General features: G+C 40.3%; 3 protein-coding genes across 13 annotated transcripts in view; 2 read left to right on the top strand and 1 right to left on the bottom strand.

The window, feature by feature from the left end:
* The window catches only part of LOC104804136 (S-adenosylmethionine carrier 1, chloroplastic/mitochondrial), a 4,968-nt gene extending 3,200 nt beyond the window's left edge, over positions 1-1,768 (top strand). For both annotated transcript variants that reach the window (XM_010528317.2, XM_010528318.1), the window contains exons 7-13: positions 110-163; positions 242-337; positions 505-594; positions 727-778; positions 990-1,051; positions 1,134-1,214; positions 1,495-1,768. In XM_010528317.2, the coding sequence (XP_010526619.1) occupies positions 110-163; positions 242-337; positions 505-594; positions 727-778; positions 990-1,051; positions 1,134-1,214; positions 1,495-1,620 (561 nt within the window). In that variant the 3' untranslated portion in view covers positions 1,621-1,768. The remainder of the gene's footprint in view (positions 1-109; positions 164-241; positions 338-504; positions 595-726; positions 779-989; positions 1,052-1,133; positions 1,215-1,494) is intronic.
* Positions 1,769-2,205: 437 nt separating this feature from the next.
* On the top strand, positions 2,206-5,671 carry LOC104804139 (TSL-kinase interacting protein 1). 4 transcript variants are annotated; one of them, XM_010528326.1, is made up of 8 exons: positions 2,206-2,309; positions 3,172-3,327; positions 3,423-3,631; positions 3,710-3,945; positions 4,036-4,270; positions 4,397-4,960; positions 5,073-5,195; positions 5,370-5,671. In XM_010528326.1, the coding sequence occupies exons 2-8, from the start codon at positions 3,207-3,209 to the stop codon at positions 5,481-5,483; spliced, it is 1,602 nt and encodes a 533-aa protein (XP_010526628.1). In that variant the 5' UTR covers positions 2,206-2,309; positions 3,172-3,206; the 3' UTR covers positions 5,484-5,671. The 4 variants fall into 4 exon arrangements, with proteins under 4 accessions (XP_010526628.1, XP_010526627.1, XP_010526629.1 ...); XM_010528325.1 differs by having other exon boundaries at positions 3,176-3,327; XM_010528327.1 differs by having other exon boundaries at positions 3,176-3,327; positions 3,489-3,631.
* LOC104804137 (crossover junction endonuclease EME1B) lies at positions 5,531-9,808 on the bottom strand. 7 transcript variants are annotated; one of them, XM_010528322.2, is made up of 12 exons: positions 9,435-9,805; positions 8,943-9,038; positions 8,673-8,734; positions 8,361-8,528; positions 8,135-8,288; positions 7,870-7,979; positions 7,206-7,381; positions 7,064-7,127; positions 6,847-6,965; positions 6,369-6,458; positions 6,157-6,271; positions 5,531-5,847 (listed from the first exon to the last, which is right to left on the bottom strand). In XM_010528322.2, the coding sequence occupies exons 1-12, from the start codon at positions 9,694-9,696 to the stop codon at positions 5,662-5,664; spliced, it is 1,602 nt and encodes a 533-aa protein (XP_010526624.1). In that variant the 5' UTR covers positions 9,697-9,805; the 3' UTR covers positions 5,531-5,661. The 7 variants fall into 7 exon arrangements, with proteins under 7 accessions (XP_010526624.1, XP_010526623.1, XP_010526622.1 ...); XM_010528321.2 differs by having other exon boundaries at positions 8,361-8,534; positions 9,435-9,803; XM_010528320.2 differs by having other exon boundaries at positions 8,928-9,038; positions 9,435-9,800.
* Between the last annotated feature and the right edge of the window lie 152 nt (positions 9,809-9,960).

The following is a 9,960-nucleotide window of genomic DNA, read 5'->3' on the forward strand; positions in this document are numbered from 1 at the left end:
GCATTCCTGAAGCGCGAGGGATTTCATGACATTTCGGATTAGCTGTTCACTTGCTGAATACTTGGCTCATTACCTCTCTTCTCATGGAATCTAAGAGTTCAAATTTTAGACTGCAGGTGCTATTGGTGGATTTGCTGCCTCTCTGATCCGGGTTCCAACAGAGGTATGAATTAAAAAGTAAATTGCTATTCAGAAACTCTTCTGCATGTTGATCAACGTTTTCCTTTCTTGTACTCCGTAGGTTGTGAAGCAAAGAATGCAGACAGGACAATTTACATCAGCCCCTGACGCTGTGCGGCTTATTGCATCAAAGGAGGGATTTAGAGGTCTTTACGCTGTAAGTGTATTAGTGTAACACCTACCTTTATTTTGTATGCTATCCTTCCAAAATGACTATGTGATTTAAACAGAGGTTTTCTGTTTTTTTTTTCCTGTCGAGACCCATAATTCGCAACTCCTACACTTGGTTTAATGTTTTGTGGATTATACTATCTCTGGATATAGGGATATGGATCCTTCCTATTGCGAGATTTGCCATTCGACGCTATTCAATTCTGCATATATGAGCAGCTCCGGCTGGGTTATAAAAGAGCAGTAAGCATCTTGGTGGGATAGTATCAACATTCGTAAACTTTGGCTTGTGCAAGAGCATGCCATTTTCTGAGGAATCCTAACTTTGGATATGGTGAAATTCCCAAACACTTTACCTTGTGACCTCTTTGGCAGGCACAGAGAGAGCTTAATGATCCTGAGAATGCTGTAATCGGTGCATTTGCAGGTCGGTGACACGGCTTGCATTCTTTTGATAGAAAATTTGTAAAACCGTATATGAATTCTTGAATAAATCCAGTGCATATACCTTAGAATTGCTTATTACTTTTCACCGTAAGAACATAGATTTCACTGTCATCGGTAATCCATAAGTCGGAGTAAAAGCCGCATTCTTGAACATTCCATAAGACCTCTCTATGTCCTTGTGGTCAATGCAGGTGCCCTGACCGGAGCCATCACCACTCCGCTTGATGTGATCAAGACAAGGTTAATGGTTCAGGTACTGGTATTATTATCATTACCTCACTCAACCAACTTTGCTTAACGTGTCCTCTTATTCCTCCCAAACCATACCTTGACAGGGATCAACCAAACAATACCGAGGGATCTTTGATTGCGTTCAAACCATCGCGAAGGAGGAAGGAGCTTCTGCTTTCTTAAAGGTACCCCCACCCCCATTCTTACTTTCACACTTTCAGACCTTTATAAAGCTTCAAAGAAAGATGAAAAGGGGTTGTATACCTTTGGATACTGATTAACTCAGCCATGCTCAAGCTTTCATCGACTCTCAACTCTGTTTTTCACCGACCATTCTGGTGTTTCTTCCTGTTTTCCCGAGAAAAGTTCGTTGATTCTCCTGGAAAATGGCTTCCTCTTCTCAGAATTCCCGACGATTTCTATAACAATCAATAACACCACCCCTTATAATGTGAATACTCGTAGGGGATAGGGCCAAGAGTACTGTGGATAGGTATTGGGGGTTCAATCTTCTTCGGAGTCCTCGAAAGCACGAAGAGGGCACTCGCCCAGAGGCGTTCCGCAGCTCGACATGACTCGAAGGAGAAGTAAGCTCCGACTTGTGCTTCTAAACGATGTCGTATTGATTCAGAATAGTTTTGTCAATCTCAGCAGATTATTTTATGTTTTTATCAATTACCTGCTCGACTGCAGAACTGGAAGTCATCTGACCATCATATATTCATCAAACCTCACAGAATCTGCCGTTGCACAAATGAAACATCAGAATTGAGTGTAGTTTGCAAACAGTAGTGATAAAACGCTGCAACAATATCATGGGATTGAAATTGAAGTGTTTTTTTTTTGGGTTTTTAAAATGAAATAATTAATTAAAAACTAAAAGATTTACAAATACTATAAAAACCAAAAACTAAAAAATTAAAATAAAAAATACATTCTTCGGCTTCGAAACAAATTGATTTCATGAACCAACCGCCTATATCTTTATTTCCTGGATTAGCAGTGATGGGCTTGGTGGGCCCAGTACAGCTAAGCCCATCTAATGTATCAGTTGGAATGACGTTTTTACCCCCATTGGAAGCGTGCGCCGCATGCGTATGGAATACTGCCAACGATATTTATGCGGCAAGAGACTCATTTTTTTGCTTTTACATTTTAATTTCTAAAAGCATTTACTCGAGAATTCCCGCCACATAATTTGCGCTCTCTGCTCTGTCGAAAATTTTCTCGTATTTCGTTGAGTCTCCTCTCGATCAGATAGCTCGAATTGCTTCGCCTTGGTAAGTTTTCTCGGATTCAAATCTTAGATCGGCCTCATTCGTTTGTTCTCAACATAATTTTTTGCCTATTCTTTGCTGATCTTGGATTTCTCGTCTGGGATCTGAACGTTTGGAGTCTGATTTCAGATGGATTGATCTAATTTCGATTCTGATAGATATACTGTTCTTGGTGTTTGCTTCTGTCGAATTGAACTCTTGAATGTTTCTCATCGATTTACTTGTTTCTGAGCTTCGTTTGGATAAGTAAGTCGAGATTTAAAAGGCGATTGGGTTTTTAGGGTTTCGAACGGAATAGTTATCAGGTTTTGTGAGATTCTGCAGAATTTTACGCATTGGAAATGATTGAATTCGATTTTTTAATCCAACAATCAAACTGCACGAGTGACAGACATGAAAAACAGCTTGAATTCAAATAACATTTGGTTTTGGAGAACCGAAGTATCCACATCCTCCGAGGTTTTTGTTTATATCTGTGTTTCTTTTAGTTTTAGGGTCACTATAGACCTTTGTTGTCTCTCAAGAAATACCTGCTTGGCCATCCGTTTGGATTTGGCCTTCACGTTCCAATTGGCTGTTGAACTAAACAGTTTCAGACCGAGGATTCAATGTATACGTGGTCAGAGTTGGGTTATGTAAGCCTGTGCAGACAGTTTTCTTGAAGCTTTTCAGAGTGGTGGTTATTTACTTGGAGAGTTGGTTTATTTGGTCTGCTAATTATTCAGCTCTGTGAAGTAGATTTCTCAAAGTAGTTCGACTCTTGTGCTGTTGAGTTTCTGTGTATGTGTGTCTGTTTTACTATTGGCTTTGGAGACTTTGGTTTGAACTGCATTTGTTATTAACAAATGTTATGTATATTCTGGAGCTAGTTTGGTTTGGAGTTCCAAACTCTTCCTCAGAATGGCTAGAAAAAGGACGGAAAAAGCAGCTGACTATTCAGAGGAAACTAAAATGGGAGGACGATGCACCAGAGCCAAGAAATATATGAAGAGCACCAATGAGAAAAAACCTCATGAAATTGGTAAACTTTACAACATCGCCTAAATTTTTAAGCCTGTGATTTTTCAACCTTGAAATTTACTTCTGATGCCATGAACGTATAACTGTATCTTTTAGGAAGACATAACAGTGGTTTGGGTGGAAGAAAGGAGAAATCCTTATCTCAAGCTCTATCTCCTACAGGTCAGAGATTGATGCAACTCAAGAACCCTGCTCAAGAAGTTCCTACCGTTGAGCTCCCTTCTGGAAAAAAACTTCAACCTTCAGGAAAATTAAAGTTGCAGCTGTTTCCTTTTGATGATCATACCCGTGAGGGATTGGAAAAGGTAAGTTATAATGCCGAAGCATTGGACTAACCATAGATCCTACCAAAAATACTTCTTAATTTTGTTTTTGGCCTGCAGGATGGCTTTCACCCATACTTGGAACTCACACTGAGCTCACGAAAGAAGATCTCTTCTGTACTTAAACACCTTCATAGTAAGTGGGGCAGTTCACAGATTGCTCAGGGTGAACCCAGGTTGTATCCATATGATAAACTGGTGAGTTTTGCTGGTTATAAATGGACAACAAACAGCAGCAGTTTCACTGCAGGAGATGTATATGCAGCCATTGGAGCTCCCACTGCTTTCCGCTTGAGGTTTGCATCTAAATACCTGTTTGTGTATGCATTCTAGCTTATTCTAGTCTTATGACTCGTTCTCCATCTTTTCCCCTTTTTGGTGTATAGGTATGGGTGGACCTCCGAAACAGAGGATAAAACGTCGGAATCTCCATCCCTTCCAATTTCCCGCACAACTGATTTTCTGTGTGAAGGCAAGCAAAAAGAATCTAGTGACCAAGCAGAGGGCGCCAACGAGCAGATTGGTGAAGGTGATAACTTGTCCAGGCCATCCACTGAAGATAAAGCTACCAACCCGACTGTCTCTGAGAGAATACTTCCTGATGGGCAAGTCCAATCAAAGGTACATACATGGGCAGTTTTCATACCAAATGCTTATGCAATCCTGAGCCTGTTTTCATTCTTTGTTGCTTTTGAGCTTATACCAGAATTTCATATACGGGAAAGATAACTACCTTTATTTAATCAGGACAAGGACGGTACAAATGATTACTATGGCCCAACATCGTTTCCATGGGACGATCTTACAAATCTTAGCATTGGAGGCCTGCTTTCAGAAGCGTCATTGAGGGCTACTAACTGCAGCACTACTGGTAAAACTTCAAACGGGGAAACCACAACTCTGTGGGTTGATAATCTTACAAACATAAGCATTGGAGGTCTACTTTCCGAGGCATCCTTACACGGCAGACTAACAAGTAACCGTGAGCAAGAACCAAACCGTAGTAATGATGGTCTGCTGGACAATAACCGGCTGAAAGTAAGTGTCGGAGGCCTGGGCAGGTCTAGTGACTGTGACAAAGCATGGAGCAGGAGTGACGCTGGCAAATTCTCTGTGAGTAGAACGGATAAGACTAGAGGCGGCACGTGTGAAGCAGCACCTTGTGAGCTGAGATCGTCTATTCTGGATGCGGAGGACACATGCCATGCGTTTTCATTTGGAAACAACTTACCTTCTCAGTGGAAAGGTGCAACTACAACCTCCACGACCACTGGTCCAGAGGGTGCTCGTCCGGTCTCGATCCTCGACAAGGTCCGTCTCCTCTTCTATGGAGTGTTCATCGCTGGAATTATCTTGTTGTGAATTTACATGATGGATGTTTATAGACAAGTTAAAGAGATATATGCAAACTGTTTTATGGCAGGGTAGGGGACAAGATGAGGGTGTGATGAAACAGAAAGCTCGATCAGAGTCTGGAAAACAGCTGCTCTCTTCATCACTACTGTTTGATCAAGAAAGAAGCCTCGGGCTTTCTGGAATCAAGTGGGTATGTCCGTATGTCCGACACTCTCATCTTTCTTTTTTTGAAGTCCTTATTTTTATTTTATTTTTTTGTCCCCTAAATTTCATTTGAACAAACTGTTGTTTTTTTCCAAGTTTGTTGCGTGTTGTTCATTCCCATATTTTACAATATCTAATTAGATTCTTCTTTTGGCAACAGGGTGATTCATTGGGACCGTTTGACATGGGACTTTCTTCGTCCCTGAAGATTACAGCAGGTGGGGACAGCATAGGCTTCGCCGCCATAGTAAATAGCATGCAGAAGAAGGCATGATCCCAACTGATCCCAAAGAGCCTCTGATATATCCGACAGAAATAACATAACAAGAAAAAAGACGATCATCACATGACATGTACAAAAACTTGCAAGTCGGAGGGTTTCATTTTCACAAGGCATCCTTCGGTTCGATTTGGGATGAGACAATGTACAAAAACACAACTGTAAAGGAAGGTTAGTGAGAGAAGGAGGGGGAGGGGAAGAAATCAGCACCGTTTTCGACATCATCAGTCTTGATGGTTCCGCTCTGAGACATGAGGACTCTGAATATCCTCTTAGAACAGACCTCCCCTAATCTTCTATCTCCCCCAACTAACCCTTCCACCTTCAAATCCTTTAGCAGGAATTCCTTCTCATGCACCTACAATACAATCGCAATGAATACACGTATCATTACGAGGGGTTATGATGCCAGTGGCCGATTTGGTTAATAATTGAAAAACTAAATTGATTCGAATTAATTTATATATATATAACTTAACTAAATCCAATATAAAAACCGAATAAAAAAGTAACCGATAAAACCGAAAAATTATTTGAATAATGAGTACGTTTATCCATAAAAACTGAATATCTAAACCGGACTGTACCAAACTCAAACCGGAATCTGAAATAGCCAGACGGACGGGGACATTAGAACCAATGTTGATAGATGAGGATGATAACTTACGGATTTGGTAGGGTCCATATAGACCTTTAACAGGGATTTCATCGTTGGGTACTTCTTCCAAACAGCGAGAGCAAACCTTGGCTGCACCTTTGGTATAGCTATCAACGCTTTCAACCTGTTGTGGTAAACATTTTATAGCCATTCACAATCAACAAAAGACAAATAACAAAAACAACTGTGGTGATACAACAATTTAAGAATAAGAAAGCCACCACGGGGTCTTCTTTATTAAGTGCTTGTCAACTGAATCCTTAGGGATTAAAGCCCCATTTGCATATACTGATAATCTTGTCAACTTCGTCCTGTTTCATTCATATATGTGTATATCAGAATACGAAACAGATTTTACCCTGAACTCAATTCTGACACACACAAAGCATCATTCAACGTTCAAAAATAAACACACACACACAAAGCACTATTCATTTCTATGTTAGATCCACCCATTCCCTCTTGCACCAAAATGAAAAAAAACTGCTTTGAGATCATTGCTCGTTCATGATCCTGTAAAGCGATTGTTCAGACCTAAGAGGTCTCTCGCCTGATATTTGCCCATATTTGTGTTGAAATGTTTTAACAATGCCGGCCCACTCAAATGACACCACCAAGAACCAGATAGAGAAAAGAAACCATTTTCAATTTATTTAAAAAAAAAAAACACAATCAAAACAGCATAAAAGATGTCACCACCTGAAATGGCAAGATGCAAGGCTGCTCGTTAAACCGACAACATGTTCAGCCACCTCAGCCTCGTCTACACAGTGCCTGGAATGCACCCTAACGTAGTGAGTAGTTAATTTTGCTAGTACCTGTAAAGACATACAAGAAAACTCCGTTCACATGAAGAAAAAAAATAGGACTGGTAAAGAAGTCTCTCTCCGGACACATTTATTATAGGTACTTGTACCTCTTCGATAGGAGGCCGTCTCCAGCCACTGCAAATATCTGGTTTCTTGTACTCTTCCTTTTCCCTAGTGAACCGAATTGTCCATCTTCAGACTGACATAACTTTGATACGAAATAAAAACATTTATTCTCACCAAACCCACCTTTTGTTTATGTAGGCCATTAACTTATTGGTCAGGTAGCAAACTGTATAGGCCGGATATTGACTTCGAACTCTCGAGACATGTTCTAGAAGTCTCTCATTTGCAACAAGATTACAAAATTCTTCAGCCTCATACACAAGTAAAACGTACTGAATCTTTGGCCCTTGCGGCAAAAGCTGCGACCATCAAAGAAGATGCAGTGACATTAAAGTGAGTACAAAAAGATAATGGATATAATTGATTCGCATACACAGAGATCCTAATCCCTAACCCTGAAAGTTACTTAACCACAGCACAAAGCATTCGATCCTTTACTTCTCTAAGACAAGCTGTAACCCAATTCCACCGTCAGGTGATTGAAATTTGAAAGTAATCTCGTCCAGTCGCTGATTGATGACTTTTTAGACAAACTGAAGTTACCTTTCTTAAAATTAACGTGCTTACTCCTGGCAGGCAGTTTTATTTGACCAGGAGAGGGAGTCAGGTCAAGTGGAAACTGTAACTAGCTTCAAGTTATGGATTTTAAGAATTACTTGTCCCAAGGGGCATTTCATTATGTGACAACAGAATCTCAAGAAACTAATTCAACTTCAATCCATTCAACTACAAATTTTATACTCATAAAGCCAACTAACGTCCAAACTAATTGAGTGCGTTATATTACCTGAGAAATATGCTCCGGGACTGTCATTGTCCACACAATGGATCTCTCAATTGGATTTGAAGTTATGCGGAATGTAATGCCTTTCTCGGAGAACCTTGAAAGCAGATGTCCTGTGTTAATAACAGAGAGCTGATCCTCAAGGTCCATGTTTTGGTGCCAAAAAATGGATATATAGACAGAAACTAGTTACTGATCCGAAACAAAAGGCCAAGCAACAATAGTCTCTGCTAGTGAAGAACACGGAAAACGTGGAGAAAGTTCGCACCTCCAACAGATCCTAGTTCGACCATTTTAGCATCAATCTCAGCAACAATAGATTTAAGCGCTAACTTCCCCTTTTCCCATTTCTGCTTTTCCTTTTCTAACTTTTTTCGCTCAGCTTCTTCTGCTTTCAGTGCTGCCTTTTGCAATTTCTCTTGCTGGATGATGGAAGCTAATTAATCACTATCAAGGGAATATGTACAAAAAAAAAACTGTATAGAAGGAATTACTTCTTTTTTCAGCTTCTTTTCCTCCATTGCACGAATCTTTTCCTCTTTTGATACCGCCTTCTTGCACAACGCTTCACCCACATGAGTTAGATTTTCTGGTTTTCTGATCTGCTTCTGCAGACGCATTGGATCAATGCTAATATTTTCTGTGTCTTGTTCAGCATCCACCTGATTCTAGCAAGTAAATCACAAATTAACAACAAAGGCAAACAGTTTCAATTAGAACTATCCAAAAACACCATTTAGAACTTCAAATAAAACCATATGCAAAATGATTGGGAACATATTACGAGTTCTTTAGAGAGGGATTACCTGAATAACAGTGTCTGGCAAATACGCTGAACTGGGTCCATACATCTGAATAATGTTATTATCTGAAAGACAACAGTCTCCATTTCACTTGTGAATAGACAACATATTTTTCATAGCAATTGAAATTAATTGCTCGTAGTTTCATAGATGTAGACCAATTTGAGTTTGTCGCTTAGGTGAGCACACAGTATGCCATAGTTAGCTCAAATATGTCTCGCTTATAAGAATCTGCAAGTCAGAATCTAGAGTGCAAACCGTGGTGTGGCTCACTAAAATCAGTAGATTCATTCTTCTCAGAAATTTCTGGTCCACAACTGTTTTCGGACTCATTTTCAGACTCCGATTCTAGAGATATTATCCGTTTACCTGGTCAGATTTAAAAAAAAAACGTAAAGAAGCAGGAGAAATGTTGTTATCTTGATGATTCAAATAACAAGTTTAGAACCAATACGAAAGAACATAAAATCTAAAACAACACAATCAATCAATATCAAAGAAAAGCTAATTCAGGTTCTCTGAAACGATCCGTCAAATTTAGCACAATATTAGCGAAATAGCACAAATGCAGTATACTTTTAGCTGAGACCTTTGCACTGAACCGAAATAGCGCCTCAGGAATCATAAAAACTCCATAAAATCACAGACTACATAGATTTTTCAATTCACGAAGCGTCCCATCAATCACGCCAGATACAAACCCTAAGTTATTTCCGAATTCAAAAAAGACGGTTCGAGAGACTCCGATATGCAACCTCAACTTACCGGAGAACTTGTCTTCGCGGTCGGAACCAGAAACCCCAGCTCTGACGTCAATGGAACATTTGACGACGGAAACATCGTCGGAGAAAGGAGTCTCGGCAACGAAGGAGGGAGTGGACGCAGAGTCCGGCGGTCGCTTCTGCGGCGTCGGATCGGTGTCAGAGATCAGAATCGTAGGGATTGGATTGGTACGAGCCCTCTTCGAGAGGAATGGCGGTGGAGTAGCCTGGTCCTCCCCATCGGAGATCAGGATCGTGTCGCTCATGTCAGAAGACGGAGAAAGAGCACGAAATATAGAATTTGAATTTCACTGATAATTATCCAAGTCGGGGGCGCGGGCGGGAGTACCGACGAAGGCCCAGGGGGTGTTTGGATGCAGGATAACTTATAAACTATCACAAAGAAGATGGATGCTTGGAGGCACGGATAACTATATCCGTAACAGGTTTTACTAGCTTCTACACCAAAGATGTTGACACTCCTAATGATCATGACAAAATTATATCGTTGGATTCGTATAGATTTTATA

Source organism: Tarenaya hassleriana, unplaced genomic scaffold (genome assembly GCF_000463585.1).
Source record: "Tarenaya hassleriana unplaced genomic scaffold, ASM46358v1 Cleome9, whole genome shotgun sequence".
In the NCBI taxonomy this organism is placed as follows: domain Eukaryota; kingdom Viridiplantae; phylum Streptophyta; class Magnoliopsida; order Brassicales; family Cleomaceae; genus Tarenaya; species Tarenaya hassleriana.

Bases quoted from the DNA above. Each gene is read 5' to 3' on its own strand.
- LOC104804139 (XM_010528326.1), top strand. From the start codon at position 3,207: ATGGCTAGAAAAAGGACGGAAAAAGCAGCTGACTATTCAGAGGAAACT. The intron at 3,632-3,709 runs GTAAGTTATAAT...TTTGGCCTGCAG, and splicing joins CCCGTGAGGGATTGGAAAAG to GATGGCTTTCACCCATACTT. The intron at 4,271-4,396 runs GTACATACATGG...TTATTTAATCAG, and splicing joins ATGGGCAAGTCCAATCAAAG to GACAAGGACGGTACAAATGA.
- LOC104804137 (XM_010528319.2), bottom strand. From the start codon at position 9,696: ATGAGCGACACGATCCTGATCTCCGATGGGGAGGACCAGGCTACTCCA. The intron at 7,128-7,205 runs GTGGGTTTGGTG...TCGGTTCACTAG, and splicing joins ATGGCCTACATAAACAAAAG to GGAAAAGGAAGAGTACAAGA. The intron at 6,272-6,368 runs GTGGCTTTCTTA...TTACCACAACAG, and splicing joins TTAATAAAGAAGACCCCGTG to GTTGAAAGCGTTGATAGCTA.